General features: G+C 28.9%; 1 protein-coding gene across 1 annotated transcript; it reads right to left on the bottom strand.

The window, feature by feature from the left end:
- Positions 1–4,793: 4,793 nt before the first annotated feature.
- LOC126845010 (uncharacterized) lies at positions 4,794–13,243 on the bottom strand. Its single transcript, XM_050583582.1, has 2 exons — positions 12,259–13,243; positions 4,794–4,832 (listed from the first exon to the last, which is right to left on the bottom strand). The coding sequence occupies exons 1-2, from the start codon at positions 13,189–13,191 to the stop codon at positions 4,794–4,796; spliced, it is 972 nt and encodes a 323-aa protein (XP_050439539.1). The 5' UTR covers positions 13,192–13,243.
- Between the last annotated feature and the right edge of the window lie 12,808 nt (positions 13,244–26,051).

Here is a 26,051-nt window from a genome sequence, read left to right as displayed (position 1 = left end):
AATTAAAACAAACCATCATTAAAAACATTAAAATGAATACATACAAAATACATAGGGAGGTAAAAGGTATAGTTTAGAATATATTAAAAAAATTTCAAGTAACTTAGTCTAACAAAAAATAATAAGTAATAGAAACGTTCCCCTGTATTAATATAGATATTAGTAATTAGTGAAATAGGTAGTGATCGTGAGAAGTAAAATTTATGAAAGTTTAAATCTGACAACAATAACCAACTAAGAATTGTAATAAATTGAGAATACTTGTAAAAGTTATGTAAACTGAAATATTTTACAATAATTGATCACTTGACGATTAGTGTCTTTAGGGGGACGTAATTGTTGATCCAGCCTACTTGTACCTACTTTGTTGTGTATTACGATAATTGTAAAATCGGTTACAAATTATTCAAATTTTTAAAGCTCGTTAATTACCTTTACATTTATTTTACCTCATGTTTTTGTTTATCTTTGTGCAATTATGCATCTTTAAGATAGCGGAAACTTTGAAGTTGATGGTAAAAAAATAAAAAATAGGGGCCACATTTTAGGCCAAGACGAACCAACAAGTCCACTGGTTATTAGAATCCCACGAGGTAAAGCATATTATACATAATATATATAAATATGCTGGGTGATTCATTAATGATAAGACGCTTGTTTTCCTTAGTATAATCACAATTTTGTAGTTTTTCTTTTGGAAAATATTTTTGATACTGTAATTTTGTGTTATACTGTCATTATTGTCATCATATTTCACAATATTATAAAAATATTAAATATTATCCTTTTTTAATTATTTTCCATAATTCTGTCAACTATTAAAAACTTAATCAATAGTAGCGTATGTACTTAATTTATTATTTAAATGACGAATAATTTTCTGAATATTTAGATACGGTCGATAATCAGCTTTGTACAATCACTTTTGGAGTAATTTAACTTTAAAAAAAATTAGGACGGAAGGAAGAGTGGAGTGAAATATTATTTTTACTACTCTACCGTACTACCTACAATTCTGTGAAAACACCGAGCTGTGGACAATTTTAATTTAATTTTATATTATGTAAAAAAACACAAACGTAAGTGTCTGGAATTATATTTTTTATTTTTTTTTTATTTATTAAAGAGTATTTACAATCTATGCTGCAAGGAATAATAAAGCAAATAGTTACATTGTTATATATACAATAGACAGGGGAAAAAAATAAACAAATAGAAACGGTGATTTGGTATGAGGAGGGAGGCTATCCAGTGATAGAAACCCATTGTGATTTTTGTTCTAATTATTTTTAATTAAGATTAATTTGAATTATTGTAATTAACAGATCTCGACAAAAAAGTATTCGGAGTCGGCGATGTGGATTTCGGGGAGTGAATTAGAAGCAAGTTAAAATATTTAAAGGGTTAGAATGAGTGTGTATTTGGAGTGAAATTTTTTTGAAGTGTTTTATGGCTAAATGGTTTATTGGTTCTATTTTTAAAGTCATTTTGAAGTGTGGAGTTTATACATACCATGGGGCGGAAGAGATAATCGTAGAGTGTAGATTGGAAAGTTGTAAGTACGAAGTTGGGATGGTTTTGCACATCCCCAAAATTTGGATTGCATTTATGCCCAAATAGGCCTTAATAGGGATTTGTATATAATAATTTTAGTGTGGAAAGGTATTTTTGATTTAAGGATTGGACGTTGTAATTGGAGTCTGCTGTGAGAATTTTCTTTTGGATTTAATGTGGGAGCCCCAAGTTAAACGTTTGTCGAGTGTGACACAAAGATATTTGACTTCCGAGGATATTGGAATAAGTATCCTTGGAATTGGGGGAATTATAATAACTAAAAAATGCGATTGTCTTAAGAGAAAATGAGTGTCTTATCTTTAATGAATCATTAGATTTGTTTAATGTAGTTAGATTAATCGAAAATTTTAGAATAACAGGTTTTGGTAAAAATTTAAGTACACGTAGTACAGTGTAATAAGTAATATAAGGTGTTTAATACTGAAAACGCATTGTACTTTTCCTAAAGGTCTAAAAAGTCCAACTAAGTTGGACTTTTAAATTTGAATGGTTACATATACATTTGATTATATGTTAAAGAAAGTATATTTGCCGAAATGTACTATGTAACATAATATTGTGGAAATTAGTGAAATTTATATAAAGAGTCGAACAAACGGTGGCATTAGTTGACAGTTATCAAAACTATACTTTTGAGACAGCCTTTTTTTTGTTTTTTGATACAGCTCTGATGGCTCAGAACACCAATTATAACATTATACGATTGGGTGAAAATATATACAGGGGTGTCCCACAAAGATTTGACAAGTGAAATAACTTTTGTCTAATTAATATGACACTAGAACAGTACATCCGTGATGTTTATAGCGCAATAAGTATAAATTAAACTAAAAAAAATCTTAAGAATATTTACTAGAGCAGAAGTTATTTTAATTGTCAATTTCTTTGTGGAACACTGCATAATGGGCAATTTGTTGATTGTGAAATTTAACCTATGTTTTTTGAATTAAACTTAATAAAAGTTGTTACAGTAAATCAATTTGAATACTAGGATCTTTATTGTATTAATTGATGGAAAAAAATGAGAAATTGAAGAAGTGAAAAAACAAAATAATAAATGATTAAATGAAAACACACAAATAGCCATTAGCGGTTCACATTTGTTGAATTTTCAAGTACAATTTTTGATCGTCTCTAGAAATATTTATTGGCATTGGATGTATATTGATATTATTTTTCTCGAAAAATATAGCCGTAACAGTTCAAACTTTAAAGCTCGTTATGGTTTTTCAAATTTTAACAAAATAAAATAAATATATCAAATTAATGTAAATAAAAATATTTTCAAATCATGATGACTTCCTTCGGTAAAATTTTCAGGTCTTAAGACCTAATTATCTAAAAGGCAAAAAAAAGAAAAAGTTTCCACCTTTTCTAGGGAAAAGGGTTTTGTTATTCTTATTTTGTCAACGTTTATCGGTAGTCGTACTAAAATACTTTATACAAATTAGGAACTATTTTCGACTATTTTTAAAAAAAAACTTATAGAGACTATAACATTAAGTTCAAAAAGATGTAAACTTTTTGGGTGTTTTTCTTGTTTTTGAAGAGGATTTTTTGCCCACTTATGTACATTTAGGTTTCGATATTGTTATAGTGTTGATAAACGAAGAAATCGGTCCAGCGGTTTAAAAAAATATCGTGGGTCTTAGCAAACAAAAAAAAACACATATTGTAAATCAATCCCTTCTCAGTCCACATCGAAGCTAAAAAAACAATGAAATCATTCTCAAATAATACTCTTTGAATCAAACCGTAGATAGTATCAAATATTGATATAAATCATTGTTAAGGTAATAATGAGTTAAAATTATAGTTAGAGCATTACAGTCGTATTTATAAATAATAATAGTCCTAATTATTAATTAGAATGGAAATGATAAATATTAATTGGAGGAACTAAATAAATTATGGCCCAACTTAATGTTTACAAGAACAAATTCGTATTTAGTTTTTTCAACTTAAATTTTGTAATCTTAATAATAATGCCAATTGTCACTTTTATTCTATTAAAACCATTTGCTACTATTACAGAAATAAATAAATAATTGTTTTATGAACAAAAATCTAAAGTATTCATTTTACTTCGAATGTTAACACAAGAAAATTTAATGATGCTATACATGCTATTGATACAGTGAATGCATTATTTAACAATCAGTTCTGTTTTCGGTTTATTCGATTTTAACCATAATGGGATTTGTAATTTTCTACTTTTGACCAACTAAAGTACCAACCACATACGTTATAAAAATGATAGATATATTAATCGAGTAGGTTAGTTTACGGGGAAAAAATTATCGTGACTTTAGACTAGAAAAAATCTTGACAAAACCACTACGGTAAATTTACGATCAATCGGTATAATTTGGCAAAAAATGTCATAAACAATATTATTACAAACCAATAACTCAGTACATAATAAACAATACATAGACTCAAATTATTCTTGTATCCAATGGTCAAAATATATTATTGTATTCAATAAAATAATTATATTACACTCGGTTTATATTTATTTAAATTATAATTTTATAATTGTGAATGTTGTTATTATATTTAACATTTTCCTGATTGTTTTAGTCTAAACATTCGGACTTCTATCTGTAAACATTAAACTAATCGTAAACTTACCCTACACTAAGTGTAAACATAAGCCCCAATTGTGGAAACACTGTCTTTATGAACAATTCAATTTTTTCATCGAGTTGCATTTCAATACCCGTTTGCGTTTTTTTTAACATTATCTGTGCGATTCCCTGTTAATATGGTAGACATCTGACAGTTTATTTTATTTAGTTCGTTTTTCATTTTTGACAAATTCTCCATGAAACTTTTCATTTTTATAAATAACTGTTCCTCAAGGCACACGTTCTCATTTTTGTTATAAAAGTTTGTCCCATAGAAATTTGTTATTTCAATAAAACTATTGAACATGGTTAGGGATTTTCGAAATATACATATTTGTGGTCAGAGGAGATAACATTTGAAAATATAAATTAGCGGCTTTCATGTACTGTATAACTGGATCGCTTTTTTTGACTGATATCACAAAGGATTCGACAAAGACATATTTTACCTCAGGTATCATTCCCAAATTATAGATTTCTGATAAAGACGTGTAGTATAAAAATAAGTCATTTAATATTTCAACAAAGTAAGCGCTCATCAGGTTGTAGACGAGACGAATTTTATTGTTAATATTGTGCTTGTCGACTTCAGTGGAACAGATTTTTAACACCGTATTGCGTATTACCCTAATAATCCTCAAGTGATGCAAATAAAGTGCCCAGCCAGGCTCTTTTAGTATCATTTTTATTTGGTGAACTCGAGATTTAGAGTCGGTAATTTCATTTAAAACGGTAGCTTTTGATTCCGTTTTGAAACCCAGGAGTAAGTAATCCATTTCTAAAAACTCTTTTATTGCGTTTTTAATCAAAGGGTATATAATGCCCATTTTATCGACATGGCTGATCGCCTTGAAATATATTTCGTTAAGTTTTACGTCGACCGTGCTTAACCTGGAATCGCCAAATTTTTCTTTTAAAAGCGCCGCTGGACCACAGAAGTTTTTGAAAAAATTGATAGCGATTATTTCTAATCTGCAGAATTCCATTATAATTTTGTCTAATTTGTAATTAATAACAACGTCAGCTCCAACATTAGGTAAGCTGAACGGTTCGTACAAGTTACTAAATTCTTCCAGGATATCGAAAAAGGCGGTTTTTAACTCGGTTTCCGTAGTTAAGAAACTGAAAAACGATAGCGCACCTTGCATGCGCGACACAAAGGTTTCCGGGTTGAATAGCTCCATAAACTTTTGCAGACATTCCTGTTGAATGGAAGAGTCCATAAACGTGCATGCTGTGCCAAGTCTGTATAAATATGTTTGATATATTAGAAAATCAATAGTGTACTGGCAACTCAGTAAAAGTTGGACTTGTCGAACTTTAAGAACTACGCTTTGGACTGTTATCTTGATTGGTCCTGCGGTATCGTGCCCAAGCACTTCGTTTATTTTGTACCTTCCACTGACGTCGACGATTTCCAGCGGAGGCAAACCACGCCATCCCGGATAACTCAGAAGTTCGGTCATCTGGGTTACGGGGTGTTCCGCAATCGAATCAAATACCATACTGCTGCATAGTACAAGAATCATCAAACCGCTTAAAAAACGTTGATTTAGCATTTTTATATTTTGCAAAAATTTAAATCTCGAGTAACTACGAACTTTGAACAAATCACTGAGAACCGAACAATCCGGATAGTTATCTAGGTATGAAAAATGATTGTACGTGTTGGACTAGTTTTAGACCTTTACGCATATTATCGCGAATGTGTATAATGAATATATTTTGTACACAAAAACAGTCAAAGTAAACACAAACGGTATGTTTGAACTTTAATTCGACTGCTACTCCACCTCCTCATCGCCACCTATGACCACCACCACCGACCGTATTAGATTATCGTGTCATGCTGCTTCAACAATTGCCTCTGTATCGATTGTTTTTATTTTCAACGCACCGTTTGTTTTTGGATTTTATGGAACATTTATTTTTCCTTCGACTCCTCTCTTATATTGAACCACCTTTTAGTTAAATTTCACATACAGTGTGAAAATGAGCAATAGCTTAATCAAGCTAATAAATAAGTACTCTGATGTCCTGTGTCCCTACCAGAATAACCTACCATCTCCGTAGGTTTTTATTGTTAATGACTTTTATAAAAAGAGTCTAGAAATAATATTTTTTTAATTTATTGGTTTCCTTTTTTTTTTTTTAATAAGTCACTAAATGAGAAAACTGATTGTTTTGAACTTCTATACTTGATATCCTTTTAGATGCTTTCCACTGATTTCAGAAATTACACAGATTTTACAGTTTCCTCGAATGTACAGAAATACAGCTATTATAAGCTGATAAACCGTATGATACTTCATTATTATGTACTTTATAATCTTATATACGTACAATTCATCATCACAAAACTGTGCCTCAACCCTATTATGCTCTGTCCCCACTATGCCCCAAACAAACTGTACTGGCTTTTTCCTATGGGAACTACCTATTTAATTACAATCGGTCTCCAGATATCTTAATAATTTTCAAACAACTCTTCCAGAGTCGAAAAATGATTTTCTGGAATCTCTAAATTTTTATCGAATTTCTTGTTCCTATATAAGCTGTTTCACACATACATATATCACAAAGAATTGTATACCTTCCATCTTAACTAAATAAACAATCAAAGAATTCTTTATGACAGTTCATGAGCGTCTCTAAAAATTGAATACAATATTGCTGTTCCGTTAAACCATATCATTACTATCTACGGTAACCACATAATGTCTAATTAAGCTTGTATTAGGCACTTGTTGTGTTTCATACCCACTTTAGTGAGTTAACAGAGTTAACACGGCACATTATCTGAGTTTGTGAATCAATCATGAAGGTACCTTTTCTGTTTTATTATACACTGGCATAGAATTTTTGGGTTGATTAAACTGTTGATGATATTGTTTTTTAAATTATACCGACTGATTGAATTGTTGACACATAAAAAGATAATATAATATTAGAATAAAATTTATAATAATTGAACATAATAACATTCTTTTACCATTTAAATTCAACAATTATTTCGGTCTATTCAGTATTTAGTTTCGATGCGATAGTTGAGAAGGCCACTTATACATTAATAATTTTCTGATTTAAAGTTCTGTATAATAATATATTTAACATTTTGACTTATTTGGTACTAATAATATTAGGAATATTTGGAATATTGGATAATTATTTTATACAACGCTAACCTACATTTTTTTTTGCAAGTGAGATATTTTATCCGGCTCTATTGTTTTTAAGAAACATGAACGTTCTGTTATTTTACAAATAACATTGCCTTTTGCGCCATACTTTAATAAAACTGTTTCAATATAGTATGGATAACACTTGTTAAATAATGTATATAATATATCTTTAATTTTATTCGACACAGAATGCTTAACAAATTAATTAATTGTTAATGTTTTTTTAAAAAACGGCGTCCTACTTAAACTATGGGTTATAATAAGGACACAATAGATTTCTAGTTGGAAGAACTAAGTAAATAATTGGACCAACTAAATGTTTACAGGAACAAATTTGTATTTAGTTATTACAACTATAAATTAACTGTACAGAGATCTTTATAGAGATCACAAAGTATATCTTTTGCCCAATATATTTTGTTATTTGGACGGGTTTTTTCATAAGAAACTTATTCATCAATGACTTTCTGACTTGAGGCTCTTTATAATAATATAATTAACTTTTTTACTTATTTGGTACTAATAATATTAGGAATATTTGGAATATTGAACAATTATTTTTTACAACGCTAACCAAAATTGTTTTTTTGCTTACGAATTATTTATTTAGCGCTAGTGTTTTTTAGACACATGAACGTTCTGTTGTTATACAAATAACATTGCCTTTTGCGCAATACTTTAATAAAACTGTATCAATATAGTATAAATAACATTTGTTAAAAAATGTATATTATATTCATTTAAATTTTATTCGACACATAATGTTTTTCAAATTAATTAATTGTAAATGTTTTTAAAAACAACGGTCCTACTTAAACTAACATTAAGTTCAAAAAGATGAAAACTTTTTGGGTGTTTTTCTTGTTTTTGAAGAGGATTTTTTGCCCACTTATGTACATTTTAGGTTCGATATCTGATATAGTGTTGATACACGAAGAAATCGGTCCAGCGGTTTAAAAATATCGTGGGTCTTAGCAAACAAAAAAAAAACACATATTGTAAATCAATCCCTTCTCAGCTCCACATCGAAGCTAAAAAAAACATGAAATCATTCTCAAATAATACTCTTTGAAGCAAATCCGTAGATAGTATCAAATATTGATAAAACTCATTGTTAAGGTAATAATGAGTTAAAATTATAGTTAGAGCATTACAGTCGTAAATATAAATAATAATAGTCCTAATTAATTAATTAGAATGGAAATGATAAATATCTAATTGGAGGAACTAAATAAATAATTGGCCCAACTTAATGTTTACAGGAACAAATTCGTATTTAGTTTTTTCAACTATAAATTTACTGTACTCTTAATGCATATAGGTAATAGCCATATTTTAGTTGGATTAAGTTTGTATTAGGTCAGAAAGAAATGTTTTGTTCATTATTTGTTTTAACCATAATATTGAACATAATTTTTTAAATAATTTAAAGGCCCCTGTCGGTAAAACCCAAGTAATAGACCCTATTGTACAAAATCCCAACATGCATTAATCCTACGCCAAAATAACTCAACAATCTTACTATAATAACACTACTCAAACCAAAATACAAATGCTGACAAAGATTTTACTAAAAACCTTTTTTCATTTCTATCTGATCTCAAATCTTTAATCAACCCCATAATATACTTGTTAACAACAGTTATAACTAAAATTATTTTTAAATGTCTAATGATTCCAATCTTAATAAAAATTCTCTGAAAGTGCTTCATTAGAATGCTAATGAACTTCAACATTATAAAAATGAATTACAAACTATATTAAACGACAATTATATTGACATAGCTCTAATTAGTGAAACACACTTTACTGAAAAATCATACTTTAGCTTATACAAATATACTTCATACAAAACTAACCATCCTGATGGCTCAGCTCACGCTGGTAGTTCTATTTTAATATCAAATTCCATACAACATATCAAAATCAGACCGTACCAAGAACCACACATTCAAGCGACAAGCGTGTCAATAAAAATTAATAATGTTCCAATTACTATTTCGGCAGTCTATTGTCCTCCTCGTTATAATATACGTCAAGTTGATTTTCAAAATTTTTTCGACACGTTAGGTCATTTATATATAGCTGGTGGAGACTTTAACTCAAAACATTTTTTATTGGATGTTACTGGAATAACCAAAAAAGAAAATTCCTACGTTCATTAATTACCAATAAACATTTTTCATTTAATTCTCGTTCAGGTCCAACTTAAGGGTCAACTCATGCCAATAGGCATCCCAATATTCTTAGTGCCTAATACCCAGTTTGGATTTCGTGCCAGTCACTCTACATTTCACCAAATCCATAGATTGACATATACGATCGCTTCAGCATTTTAAAACAAGCAATATTGTACTGGCTTATTTCGTAATGTCGCACAAGCGTTTGATATATTTGGCCCAGTGGTCTACTTTACAAACTGAAAAAATATTTCCAGTCCGTATATGTATCCCTTAAAATAAAACTATACTTCCAAGACAGAAAATTTATAGTCAGAAAAATTTGTGCTTATTCACCTTGCTTTTCTTACACGTTACTAGCTACTTTTGTTGACGATACAGCTATATTAAGTTGTCACAAAAATATAAGCGACGCGGCTCACTATTTACAACTACGATAAAAATCTGTGAGACATGGTTTAGGAATAAAAATAAATCCAGTCACGTTACCTTTGCTCTCCGTCATGAAACTGTCCTGCTGCAATACTCAACAACACAGTTATCACTACTCCAAATGAGACAAAATATCTTGGTTTAATACCAGACAAATGTCTAACCTGGGGACCTCACATCAAAGAATAAATTAAAAATTAAATATTATTATATTGCATCTTTTCTGCCGGATTCTTAAATCCAAGCTGCCACTCAAAACTAAATTACTTATACATAAGTCAATAATACGACCAATATGGGCTTATGGAATTCAAATATGGAAACCTGCCAAGCCTTCAACAATAAGACCAATACATGCGTTCCCAAATATAACACTACGAATGGTCACAAATGCCCCAGAGGGTACCAAACGTTACTGGAATAGCGACCTACTAATATAAAATAAAAAACTTAATAACATAACCGCACTTTACATATAGAGTTGTTACCAATGGATGGCTTCCCTTTCAAGGCATTTAAGCTTTGTAATATAACTTAGAAAAAAAACTTACTGTACATATTTTTGTATAGGTTGTTTTTTTGTAAAGTAAAAAAAACAATTTTTTTGGTGTCTGCTAAAGTTGTTTAAATGATATTGTATTGTTAACAAGTTTATAATTATAAATTAATACAATTTTTTAAGTATTAAATACTTTCATGCCATTTTGAAGAAATTCGTTTTTCAAAGTGCTTATAATTTCTGAATTCTTTTTTTTTTACTAACATCATATAAATGTATAAAGCTTAATCTGTATAATGAGTTACATTACATTATAATTATGGTTTTTTCCATTTAGATCGAAGTCTTTCACAATAAAAACTTACGGGGACGGTAGTTTGTTCTGGTAGAGATACGAGAGTACTTATTTATTAGCGTATAATTAGCTATTGCTCATTTTCACACCGTAAGTGGAACTGTATTAAATGATGGTTCAATATTATAATATAATAATAATGCCAATTGTCACTTTTATTCTATTAAAACCATTTGCTACTATTACAGAAATAAAAAATATTTTATGAACAAAAATCTAAGTATTCATTTTACTTCGAATGTTAACACAAGAAAATTTAATGATTGCTATAACATGCTATTGATACAGTGAATGCATATTTAACAATCAGTTCTGTTTTCGGTTTATTCGATTTTAACCATAATGGGATTTATAATTTTCTACTTTTGACCAACTAAAGTACCAACCACATACGTTATAAAAATGATAGATATATTAATCGAGTAGGTTAGTTTACGGGGAAAAAATTATCGTGACTTTAGACTAGAAAAAATCTTGACAAAACCACTACGGTAAATTTACGATCAATCGGTATAATTTGGCAAAAAATGTCATAAACAATATTATTACAAACCAATAACTCAGTACATAATAAACAATACATAGACTCAAATTATTCTTGTATCCAATGGTCAAAATATATTATTGTATTCAATAAAATAATTATATTACACTCGGTTTATATTTATTTAAATTATAATTTTATAATTGTGAATGTTGTTATTATATTTAACATTTTCCTGATTGTTTTAGTCTAAATATTCGGACTTCTATCTGTAAACATTAAACTAATCGTAAACTTACCCTACACTAAGTGTAAACATAAGCCCCAATTGTGGAAACACTGTCTTTATGAACAATTCAATTTTTTCATCGAGTTGCATTTCAATACCCGTTTGCGTTTTTTTAACATTATCTGTGCGATTCCCTGTTAATATGGTAGACATCTGACAGTTTATTTTATTTAGTTCGTTTTTCATTTTTGACAAATTCTCCATGAAACTTTTCATTTTTATAAATAACTGTTCCTCAAGGCACACGTTCTCATTTTTGTTATAAAAGTTTGTCCCATAGAAATTTGTTATTTCAATAAAACTATTGAACATGGTTAGGATTTTCGAAATATACATATTTGTGTTCAGAGGAGATAACATTTGAAAATATAAATTAGCGGCTTTCATGTACTGTATAACTGGATCGCTTTTTTTGACTGATATCACAAAGGATTCGACAAAGACATATTTTACCTCAGGTATCATTCCCAAATTATAGATTTCTGATAAAGACGTGTAGTATAAAAATAAGTCATTTAATATTTCAACAAAGTAAGCGCTCATCAGGTTGTAGACGAGACGAATTTTATTGTTAATATTGTGCTTGTCGACTTCAGAGGCGAACAGATTTTTAACACCGTATTCCGTATTACCCTAATAATCTTCAAGTGATGCAAATAAAGTGCCCAGCCAGGCTCTTTTAGTATCATTTTTATTTGGTGAACTCGAGATTTAGAGTCGGTAATTTCATTTAAAACGGTAGCTTTTGATTCCGTTTTGAAACCCAGGAGTAAGTAATCCATTTCTAAAAACTCTTTTATTGCGTTTTTAATCAAAGGGTATATAATGCCCATTTTATCGACATGGCTGATCGCCTTGAAATATATTTCGTTAAGTTTTACGTCGACCGTGCTTAACTTGGAATCGCCAAATTTTTCTTTTAAAAGCGCCGCTGGACCACAGAAGTTTTTGAAAAAATTGATAGCGATTATTTCTAATCTGCAGAATTCCATTATAATTTTGTCTAATTTGTAATTAATAACAACGTCAGCTCCAACATTAGGTAAGCTGAACGGTTCGTACAAGTTACTAAATTCTTCCAGGATATCGAAAAAGGCGGTTTTTAACTCGGTTTCCCTAGTTAAGAAACTGAAAAACGATAGCGCACCTTGCATGCGCGACACAAAGGTTTCCGGGTTTAATAGCTCCATAAACTTTTGCAGACATTCCTGTTGAATGGAAGAGTCCATAAACGTGCATGCTGTGCCAAGTCTGTATAAATATGTTTGATATATTAGAAAATCAATAGTGTACTGGCAACTCAGTAAAAGTTGGACTTGTCGAACTTTAAGAACTGCGCTTTGGACTGTTATCTTGATTGGTCCTGCGGTATCGTCCCCAAGCACTTCGTTTATTTTGTACCTTCCACTGACGTCGACGATTTCCAGCGGAGGCAAACCACGCCATCCCGGATAACTCAGAAGTTCGGTCATCTGGGTTACGGTGGGTTCCGCAATCGAATCAAATACCATACTGCTGCATAGTACAAGAATCATCAAACCGCTTAAAAAGCGTTGATTTAGCATTTTTATATTTTGAAAAAATTTAAATCTCGAGTAACTACGAACTTTGAACGAATCACTGAGAACCGAACAATCCGGATAGTTATCTAGGTATGAAAAATGATTGTACGTGTTGGACTAGTTTTAGACCTTTACGCATATTATCGCGAATGTGTATAATGAAAATATTTTGTACACAAAAACAGTCAAAGTAAACACAAACGGTATGTTTGAACAATTCGACTGCTACTCACCTCCTCATCGCCACCTATGACCACCACCACCGACCGTATTAGATTATCGTGTCATGCTGCTTCAACAATTGCCTCTGTATCGATTGTTTTTATTTTCAACGCACCGTTTGTTTTTGGATTTTATGGAACATTTATTTTTCCTTCGACTCCTCTCTTATATTGAACCACCTTTTAGTTAAATTTCACATACAGTGTGAAAATGAGCAATAGCTTAATCAAGCTAATAAATAAGTACTCTGATGTCCTGTGTCCCTACCAGAATAACCTACCATCTCCGTAGGTTTTTATTGTTAATGACTTTTATAAAAAGAGTCTAGTAATAATATTTTTTTAATTTATTGGTTTCCTTTTTTTTTTTTAATAAGTCACTAAATGAGAAAACTGATTGTTTTGAACTTCTTTACTTGATATCCTTTTAGATGCTTTCCACTGATTTCAGAAATTACACAGATTTTACAGTTTCCTCGAATGTACAGAAATACAGCTATTATAAGCTGATAAACCGTATGATACTTCATTATTATGTACTTTATAATCTTATATACGTACAATTCATCATCACAAAACTGTGCCTCAACCCTATTATGCTCTGTCCCCACTATGCCCCAAACAAACTGTACTGGCTTTTTCCTATGGGAACTACCTATTTAATTACAATCGGTCTCCAGATATCTTAATAATTTTCAAACAACTCTTCCAGAGTCGAAAAATGATTTTCAGGAATCTCTAAATATTTTATCGAATTTCTTGTTCCTATATAAGCTGTTTCACACATACATATATCACAAAGAATTGTATACCTTCCATCTTAACTAAATAAACAATCAAAGAATTCTTTATGACAGTTCATGAGAGTCTTTAAAAATTGATTACAATATTGCTGTTCCGTTAAACTATATCATTACTATCTACGGTAACCACATAATATCTAATTAAGCTTGTATTAGGCACTTGTTGTGTTTCATACCCACTTTAGTGAGTTAACAGAGTTAACACGGCACATTATCTGAGTTTGTGAATCAATCATGAAGGTACCTTTTCTGTTTTATTATACACTGGCATAGAATTTTTGGGTTGATTAAACTGTTGATGATATTTTTTTTAATTATACCGACTGATTGAATTGTTGACACATAAAAAGACAATATAATATTAGAATAACATTTATAATAATTGAACATAATAACATTCTTTTACCATTTAAATTCAACAATTATTTCGGTCTATTCAGTATTTAGTTTCGATGCGATAGTTGAGAAGGCCACTTATACATTAATAATTTTCTGATTTAAAGTTCTGTATAATAATATATTTAACATTTTGACTTATTTGGTACTAATAATATTAGGAATATTTGGAATATTGGATAATTATTTTATACAACGCTAACCTACATTTTTTTTTTGCAAGTGAGATATTTTATCCGGCTCTATTGTTTTTAAGAAACATGAACGTTCTGTTATTTTACAAATAACATCGCCTTTTGCGCCATACTTTAATAAAACTGTTTCGATATAGTATGGATAACACTTGTTAAATAATGTATATAATATATCTTTAAATTTTATTCGACACAGAATGCTTAACAAATTAATTAATTGTTAATGTTTTTTTAAAAAAACGGTCCTACTTAAACTATGGGTTATAATAAGGACACAATAGATTTCTAGTTGGAAGAACTAAGTAAATAATTGGACCAACTAAATGTTTACAGGAACAAATTTGTATTTAGTTATTACAAACTATAAATTAACTGTACAGAGATCTTTATAGAGATCACAAAGTATATCTTTTGCCCAATATATTTTGTTATTTGGACGGGTTTTTTCATAAGAAACTTATTCATCAATGACTTTCTGACTTGAGGCTCTTTATAATAATATAATTAACTTTTTTACTTATTTGGTACTAATAATATTAGGAATATTTGGAATATTGAACATTTATTTTTTACAACGCTAACCAAAATTGTTTTTTTGCTTGCGAATTATTTATTTAGCGCTAGTGTTTTTTAGACACATGAACGTTCTGTTGTTATACAAATAACATTGCCTTTTGCGCAATACTTTAATAAAACTGTATCAATATAGTATAAATAACATTTGTTAAAAATGTATATATTATATTCATTTAAATTTTATTCGACACATAATGTTTTTCCAAATTAATTAATTGTAAATGTTTTTAAAAACAACGGTCCTACTTAAACTATGGGTTAATTTAGGGACACGATAAATTTCTAGTTGGAAGAACTAAATAATAAATTGGCCCAACTTAATGTTTACAGGAACAAATTTTTATTTAATTATTTCGTTTACAAATTTTGTTTTACCCCTAATCCCTATAATAACCAAACTTTTAGTTGGACCCAGTTTTTATTAAGCCAGTCCAACTAGAAATGTTTTGTACCTTTATATTATCTATAGTTTTAGCTGGACCAACTTTGTATTTTTGGAAGGCATTATTATTTACTTAAATTTATAGAGATCACAAAGTACATCTTTTGCTCAATATATTTTGTTATTTGGACGGGTTTTTTCATAAGAAACTTATTCATCAATGACTTTCTGACTTGAGGCTTTGTATAATAATATATTTAACATTTTGATTTATTTAAATTGAATAATATCAGAAATATTTGAAATATTAAATAATACAACGCTAACCAAAGTTGTTTGTTTTGCTAGCGAAATATTTTTCCGGCTTTAGGGTTTTTTAGAAAATCATCAAAGCGTTTATTTGAAAGTGATTTTATCCGAGAGGACTAGTACAGTATAGTATAGGCATAATGGAATAAAAGCATAGAGGGTACGGATAAGTCACAGGTCTACAGGAATTATTATAAATGAAAGTGATAAATCGGAATAATTATTTCTTTAACTGTACATTTGTGTGGTCTATCACCTGTATAACAAGCTCGTGGGTTTTCAGGGTAGATCTTTTGCTCAAAGTTTTGTCACAAACTGTACATTTGAAAGGCTTCATGCCGGAATGCACGCGCTTATGTCTTCCCTATGTAGATTTATATGAAAAAGATCTCGAGCAGACATCACATCTAAAACGGATTTTGTCTACTGAAGTATTCACATTACTACTGATGTCTGGATTTTTAATTGTTGTTTTTCGATGTGAGAGCTTAAATTTAATTTACAGCTATTAGATTTCGCAAAATGATGGGCGATAATTCTTTTTGTAGTGAGCCTCTTTTGACTCATATTACACTGAAACGACTGGGACTTATTTGAAATTGTCTTTGTATTTTTATCTGTTTTGTGCTTAGTCATAATATTGTAGCGCTTTGTATCGTCTATATTTGATGTTTTGACCTCTTTGTTGGAATGGCCCATAATATGAAGACTAAAAAAATTATGAGTTATATTAAATTAATATCATTATTACTGCTCGAAAATTCATGGATATTACTTCAAATAATATTTTTTTATGTAAATTTGCATTTGATATATTTTTATAAAAGTATAGACTTAATAATTTATATTATTAAATTGAAGGACCTAATTAACAAAAATTAATGTTAAATAATATATTATATATTCAATTCAACATGTAAAATAGTAAAACCTATTAAAAAAATCAGTAATGTAAAACGCGTGAAACATCAATTACTTCAAAAATAGTGATGTAAGACTGATTATCGACCATTCAACATATTTAGTACATTATTCTCAATTAAAAAAACTAATGGGATGTATACATTTTTATTCATGATTCAAAAGTCGATATTAAAATGAGTAGTTTGAAAGAGGGTTATAACATAACAATTTGTGAAAAATTAAGGTCACATTATATGAAGAAAATAAAATAAATTATTAATTAATCCCAGTGAGATATTGAATAATCCGTAATAAAAAATTACCTGAATTATAATTATATTTATTTCCAGATGATTAATGAGTAAAGTAAATAAAATCAATCTTAATTATGATAAAAATGTTATATAAAATCAATAACAATGATTTAAATTACTTTTGCAATATTGATCATTATCCTTATAACAACTAACAAGTTTGAAACTAAAAATTTGTTATTTCAAAAAGTTTTGCACACTTTAATAATTATAAATTTGATGAATTAGAATTTTAAATTAACATCTTAGATTACATTTCAGGATATTTTTTTAATTGGTGGAATAGACGGTTAACTACAATGCGATTGTTTTAATAAAGTTGTTTGGTATTATATATATAGTGGGTACGTAAGCAAACTGGTTGCTTAATATTCAATTTACAAATTATGTATGGTGTAGTTAATGGTCTATTTACGTGTTTTTCCCATTTGTACATTAAACAACAGTTGACTCAGTCGTTAATTACAATACGTTTAGTAGATACAATAAAATATGCATGTAGTACTCCGATTAGATTTGGTTAAAGCTTTGACCCAAATCGCAGATAAACACAACATTTTCGTATAAAAAATCATATTTTTTTATATTTCTTTACGATGATAAAAACATGTGCTACTTTAACGAATATGAGCCTATTAAAAGTAAATAACAAAGCATAAAATCTACTTGATAAATTGCTGTGAATCTCATATACCAAGCTAGGTAAAATAAAAATAGAGGGTATTCCTGATTCGTAACATAATATACAAACAAAAAAAAAAAAGATATAGGATAAATATTTAAAATTTTTTAAACAAAGAATAATTAGTTTCAAATTTAAATTGAGGAAGTCATCTTTACTTAAAACATAATAAATATTTTTGCCATCATTCTATGTCGATTTCCTATCATTCGTTCATAAGCCTTAAATAGTATCTAGCAAATTACTTTAGAGCATATTAGTTTAAGAATCTCCTTCTATACAATGACAGACGTGAAAACTCCTTAAACGATCCTTATCATTAATTTACAACCTCCCCTCTATGACTATGGTCCGTAGTCACAATTGTTTTTTCCGGGCATCGATGGAATATTTTGCATCTCAGGTAGATCGCACCACAGTCGCTTGAATTCGGATTTAACAAGCTGATTTTGGCTGATTAAATTAACAAACGTTTTAACAACGTATTAACGCTAACAAATCTCGATAAAACCCAATTTTCACTACTAATTGTTAAATATAATTAACATTAAGTTAAATCTTTAACAAATGTGGTTGAAATCTAGTGTAAAAGTTATATCATAAATCTGAACGGGGTAAATCCAATCTCAAATAATGAATAAACGTATCGAATCGATAATGTAGTTAGTAATATTTATAAAATATACATATATATTTTTTTAAAATAAATAATTGGCAAACTATCTTGTTTAATGAATATTTTTCTAGCTCATTCTTAATAAGTATATAATAAATTAATTTATATAGCGTTTAATTTGTATTTTATCACACCCAGATTGAAAGTGGCATGTTGGTAGGTGTAATTTTATACACATTTAACACTTAAATTCAACATTTTACTTTAAGTAGTTCGCGAATACATGTTATCGACTTTTCAAACTTAAATGGGAGCCCCCATATGTTTATGATATTTTTGTAGATCGTTATATTTTTTAGTTAATTGTGGTAAAATAATGGTCTCATAGTATCTGTTAAAACAAATGTAATATTAATGCTTAATAATGTAACATTTTTCACGTTTCGGTGTATAAAAAATCCCATTACTTAATCAAAATAAATTAATTTCATAAACTGGTCAAATGATATTTCTCTAATAAGTTCTAATATTTCAATAGTTTAAGTGTATTACTAAATGCGAAATGGGCCGTGAAATAGTTTCAATATTTTTACGTTATTTACTCAATATAAAATATTATTATTTTTAAAAGAATTATTGCTTAAATATTTAATAAATATTTTGATATTAGCCCATGAATCAGCGTAAGCTAACTATCATTTGTATGAAATATAGTGAAAATAGACCATTAACTACACCATACATAATTTGTAAATTGAATATTAAGCAACCAGTTTGCTTACGTACCCACTATATATATAATACCAAACAACTTTATTAAAACAATCGCATTGTAGTTAACCGTCTATTCCACCAATTAAAAAAATATCCTGAAATGTAATCTAAGATGTTAATTTAAAATTCTAATTCATCAAATTTATAATTATTAAAGTGTGCAAAACTTTTTTTTGAAATAACAAATTTTTAGTTTCAAACTTGTTAGTTGTTATAAGGATAATGATCAATATTGCAAAAGTAATTTAAATCATTGTTATTGATTTTATATAACATTTTTATCATAATTAAGATTGATTTTATTTACTTTACTCATTAATCATCTGGAAATAAATATAATTATAATTCAGGTAATTTTTTTATTACGGATTATTCAATATCTCACTGGGATTAATTAATAATTTATTTTATTTTCTTCATATAATGTGACCTTAATTTTTCACAAATTGTTATGTTATAACCCTCTTTCAAACTACTCATTTTAATATCGACTTTTGAATCATAAATAAAAATGTATACATCCCATTAGTTTTTTTAATTGAGAATAATGTACTAAATATGTTGAATGGTCGATAACCAGTCTTACATCACTATTTTTGAAGTAATTGATGTTTCACGCGTTTTACATTACTGATTTTTTTAATAGGTTTTACTATTTTACATGTTTAATTGAATATATAAAAAATATTATTTAACATTAATTTTTGTTAATTAGGTCCTTCAATTTAATAATATAAATTATTAAGTCTATACTTTTATAAAAATATATCAAATGCAACAAGTTTCAAACTTGTTAGTTATTTTAAGAATAATAATTAGAGTTAGGTGTATCGTTATAACTTGATTTAAAAAAAAACATTATAAACCCTTCCCCTTAGAACGGTTAGATACTTTTTCTTTATCAAATTGTACTTATGGTCTAGAAATCAGAATGGAAATATTTCTAAAAAAATGCTATAACATATTCCATTATTTCAAAAATCTGTAACTAAACTTTTTTAATTACTAATGTAAAATATGGCAAAAAATATGGGAAAACATGATTGCAACAATTATTTATGTTATTATACGGTGTACAAATATGTTGTTACACGGATTTCTTTTCAACAGATATAAAAAAAAAAATTATTATGTCTAAAAACAGCAACACAATTGTGACCTCATTTCGGCAAAGTTTTCGATTTCGAGAAAAACGCAAAAATATGTGGAATAATATTCCTATTCGCTACTTCAACAAGCAATAATAGTGTCATTTTTTATTTAAATACTATTTACAATCTGTGCTACGAAGCATAATTAACAAATAGTGTAATAATTATATATTTATACAGAGAAAAAAAACGGTGCTTTAATATGTGGAGGGTGGGTTAGGTTAGGTTAGGTTATTGGTGGCAATCCAGTGATAGAGCACAACGTGATACTATTTTTTTAGCTATAAAGATATGTAAGGTCTTAAGTTGTTCAAAAATAAATCGAGAATTAAAATATAGCACGAAATAAATATTGGAAAATTTGACAAGAAACCTCTTTTTGCTTTCCGCATTAATAATTATAGAGAGACTTTCAACTCTAATAATATGTACCCTATACCTAAAAATTAAATTTTAAGCACGTATTGCCTATACAATTATACAATTATACAACCTTATTTTAAAATATCGGTATTTTTTATTCTTAGTAACGATTGGATTTGTTTTATAACTACGCTGAATGATTTTGAACAAGATAAACTTTAAACGATTTTATGAGAATTTTTGAAATTACATTTATTACAACGAGAGTCAAGATTTGTTATAATGTCCTGCAAACTAGTATCTCTAATATCATAACTATAATTCACTATCTCTATTAATTCACCTCCATACTACTCAGGGCCGGTGCTAAGAAATATGCAAGGGGGGGTGTCAAAATGAAGATGCCGACTTTAAAATTTTAATTGCCGGCTAAAATATTTGGGTACTTTCGTAAATATTTTATGACATTTTGTGACTTGATTTTTAAAATGTTTTTGGAGCATAGAAATATTTTAGGCAGCTAACAAATTTATTTATTACTTCATTTTCAGTTCTCAGTCACCAATACTAAAACAATTTGAGCCCTACTTTAAAAGCATTATTTTAAAAATGTTTGAATTTATTTAACATAATTATAACGTATTGCAGTTGAAACTGCAATTTAACCGAGATATAATCCAAATAGCCTTATTTTAAATAATTTTATAAAAAATAATGAAATTGTATTCAAAATTATTATTAAAATCTTTGAAATAAAAACAAAAGTGTATTTTTTTATGAGTTATTATCTTAATACAATTTTATTTTTATTTTAGTTAGGTACACTATTTAAAAATAATGCTCATGTCTACTCCCTGCTCGCTATATATATAGTATAGTAGGATATTATAGTAGGTAATATCCCACCGCAACGATAGTAATAAAGAAGAAACAAGACATAGTGAAGTAGTACCAAGGAACTCTCATAGGCCTTAAAAATCTGGCTTAATGATTTATTCTAAAGTCGTATCCATCTCATACCTTTTGTTCAAAATTTACTGGGGCAGGCTCAAAAGGATTGTTAGCAGCTCCTTGGTGTTTCATATTCATTCTCTAACCATATATATATATATATAATATATATGGTTAGAGTATAATGTTAATGGTTAATGGTTAATGAATATATTAGATTACACACATTTATAACCAATACTTTATTTTTACACGCGCACACGGGACAAGCAAAAATAAAACTGTTAACTCTTTGCCTGCAGACTTAATACTATGGGTTATGTGATATGTCTAAAACAGAAGAGTAGGTTTTTTTTTATAGTAGGGAATCTTTTAGAATTTTAAAACTAAAATAAAAATATATTCTTATAGAGGGATAGAATGTTTGTTTACAATAGACCAATAGGTCCCATGGCCGAACATCGTTTGATATAATAATATACACCACAGTTATTATAACCAAATAATAATACTTCTGCTAAAATCGGGAATAACCGAAAATGCATTGTTTTTTTTTTACTAATAACTAAAATTATATTTTCGTATGGTCGTCCGTATGCCGACTATTCACTATTCGTCGCTAGATTCCAATAAAAATTATGTACCTACCTACTTTTATAAAATAAAAATAATAAATATGTTATTTGTATAATTTTATGGGGGATATAATATTTACCGACTTTTTGTTCGGAATGTGCCGACTAGATTACTTGAGTTTTCCGAGTGGGGGGGTGTCAACCCCCCCCCACACCCCCTCTAAGTCCGGCCCTGATACTACCACAATCCCTCCATAATTCTTAATGACGTCAGCACAGTGAGACAAAACGTGACGGACAAATTTTAAGAATAAGATTGCCAAAAGACATATCCATGACTAAAAACAACAACAGAATAACTGTCTTAAAAATATTTTATTTGTTTTAATTATTTGATGTGTACTCGTACTATATCCGTCGCTTTTCCTATAGTTTTTAGGAAAATGGTATGCCATTTCGTATGTACTCGATGCTTAGCATATGATTTTCACACACAGTTGATCACAAATGTGACAGATTATTTAGCTAATTCCAATTACGACTATATGTTTGGATCATTGGAAGCCAAATCAAGTTTACCATCCAAAATGACTTATACCGGTCTTAATATTGATTATCCAAGTACGTGAAATTTGAAAATTTAATTGTTAAAATTCGCATACTTGAAAAACTTTTCAAACACACTTTTGTATAAAAAATATAGATATTAAAATTACTACCAATATATTTTAACCATTCGTGAGAATAAATCACACAACTTAAACATTTTAATATATTTGTTTTATTCATCATGATTTGACAGATTTCTATAAATATTTTTGTGAATTCGTACATCGTGATGCTCCCGATGTACCGACAATTCCTTATTATTAAAAATTAATGATTTAAGTCTTTAATTAAATTTACATGCAGATAGTTAACTAATTTATATTGACATGGATATGTCTTATGGCCGGGTGTCATTCTGAAAATTCGTCCGACATGTCAAGTGTCATAGTACTGAAGTCATTATGGTTATTGGAGAAGGTTATGGAGAAGTATGGTGGAGTTCGGAGTATTAAGGAATTATGGAGGATGTAAACATTTATTGATGTATCTGCATGAAGTGTGGATACTATGTTTTTTTTATTTACAGTTGATCGTAACTCTTGTTTCACAACATGATACGAAAGCCGATCTGTTACTCAAAAACGTTGACCATAACGACTGTATCTATGATCAGAATGTCATTGACGACGATGGGAAAGCTTACATTACTATTCAATTTAAGCTAGCCTATAATAATACACCATAATGATGCGTTAAAGCTGATTAAATACGAGGAAAAATTCTAAAGTTTTATAGCATGGCAACGTACAGATAACCAATTACAGTTATAATGTTTAATGTAATCTATTAAAAGTTGTATCATAAAACCTTTTATTATTGTTTATTAATACTATTCAATTCAAAATCAATGATAATACCTTAACTACGAAAACTTCTAAAATTCGTAGGCCTTTTTTTTAATTGGAAATCTTTAGCTTAGTATAAATGTATTTATTATGCTTGTTAAATAAAATAAAACTGTACCGGGTATTATTTCGAAGTAAAAAACTATAAAAAAATTGGAAATTTCTGAGATGTTTTTATTTTTTAAATATAATTAATAGTTTAAAATAGATAATATTGTCCTATGATCCGTCACCACAGACTACTGTGATTCGAACCAATTGGGCTAGCTTCTGTTTTATAATTGTACACTTATGTATTTCTTGAACTATGTAATGACGTTAGTTTTAGCGTAAGAAACACATTTTTCTTTGGGATTTCATAAATAATATTTATATTTATGTTACATTATGATTGCTATTAGTTGAATTAAACGACAAAGATAACGTCATAAGATTTAAAAAGTATACTTTATTAGTATATTTATTTATTTATTGAAATGTCCATAGTGTATACATAAAACATAATATAATTAAAAAAAATAATTATTTTAAACAAACCATCATTTAATACGTTAAAATGCATACATACAAAATACATAGGGAGATAAAAGGTATAGTTTTTAAATGCATTAATAATATTTTAAGTAACTTAGTCTAACAAATATAGTGGTTCAATATAAGATAGGAGTTGGAGGAAAAATAAATGTTCGATAAAATCCAAAAACAAACCGTGCATTGAAAGTAAAAACAATCGGTACAGAGGCAGTTGTTGAAGCAGCACGGCACAGCAATCTGATACGGTCGGTGATGGCGGTCATAGGTGGTGATGGGGAGGTGGAGTGGCAGTCGAAATAAAACTCAAACATAACGTTTGTGTTTACTTTGACTGTTGTTGTGCACAAAATATATTCATTATATTACACATTCGCGATAATATGCGTAAAGGTCTAAAACCAGTCCAACACGTACAATCATTTTTCATACCTAGATAACTATCCGGATTGATCGGTTCTCAGTGATTTGTTCAAAGTTCGTAGTCACTCGTGATTTAAATTTTTGCAAAATATAAAAATGCTAACTCAACGCTTTTTGATGTTTCTTGTACTATGCAGCAGTATGTTTCGATTGTAGAACACCCCGCACACCAGATGACCAAACTTCTGAGTTATTCGGGATGGCGTGGTATGCCTCCGCTGGAATACGGCGACGTTAGTGGAAGGTACAAAATAAATAAAGTGCTTGGGGACGATACCGCAGGACCAATCAAGATAACAGTCCAAGCGATCTAAGTTCGACAAGTCCAATTTTACTGAGTTGCCAGTACACTATTGATTTTCCAATATATCCAACATATTTATACAAACTTGGCATGGCATGCACGTTTATGGACTCTTCTGTTCAACAGGAATGTCTGCAAAATTTTTGCAGCTATTCAACCCGGAAACCTTTGTGTCGAACATGCAAGGTGCGCTAGCGTTTTTCAGTTTCTTAACTACTCAAACCAAGTAAAAAACCGCCTTTATCAAATTCCCGGAAAAATTTAGTAACTTGTACGAACCGATCAGCTTACCTAATGATGGAACTGACGTTGGTCCCATTATTAATTAAAAATTAACCAATATTATAAAAGAATTCTGCAGACTAGAAAAAACCGCTAGCGTTAAGTTTTACGTCGACCGTGCTTAACTTGGACTCCTGCGGTCCAGCGGCGCTTTTAAAAGAAGAAATTGGCAATTCCAAGTTAAGCACGGTTGACGTAAAACTTAACGTTAGCGGTTATTTCTAGTATGCAGAATTCTGTTATAATATTGGTTAATTTGTAATTAATAATTAGGCCAACGTCAGTTATTATAAGCACTTTGAAAAACGAATTTTTTGTTCTACAAAATAGCATGAAAGTATTAAATATGTGCAAAATTGTAACAATATATAATTATATACCTGTTAATAATACAAAATCATTTAAACCGCTTTAGCAGACACCATAATAATTAAAATTAATGTTGTATGAACAAACATTTTATTTATTTTCCATATATTATATTTAATAATAAACATACGATTATATTTGGAATTATGTTTCTTTTTGTAATTTTCCTTATAGAGAAATTTTGGAAAATGTTTATATAATATAGGGTCACACATGGATTACATTGTGAATAATTTTTAAAATTTAAGTTCAAGGAATAAACATAAGAAAACGAAACAAAGAAAAATCAT

This window comes from Adelges cooleyi, unplaced genomic scaffold (genome assembly GCF_023614345.1).
Source record: "Adelges cooleyi isolate 19-005CV unplaced genomic scaffold, UGA_ACOO_1.1 ACOO_flye_CR_arks_rails_tigmint_CR_PRNA_651, whole genome shotgun sequence".
NCBI lineage: Eukaryota > Metazoa > Arthropoda > Insecta > Hemiptera > Adelgidae > Adelges > Adelges cooleyi.
Note: the sequence above shows the minus strand (reverse complement) of the source record. Positions and strands in the feature narration are given on the sequence as shown.

Bases quoted from the DNA above. Each gene is read 5' to 3' on its own strand.
- LOC126845010 (XM_050583582.1), bottom strand. From the start codon at position 13,191: ATGCTAAATCAACGCTTTTTAAGCGGTTTGATGATTCTTGTACTATGC. The intron at 4,833-12,258 runs GTAATACGGAAT...GAGGATTATTAG, and splicing joins ATCACTTGAAGATTATTAGG to GGTAATACGCAATACGGTGT.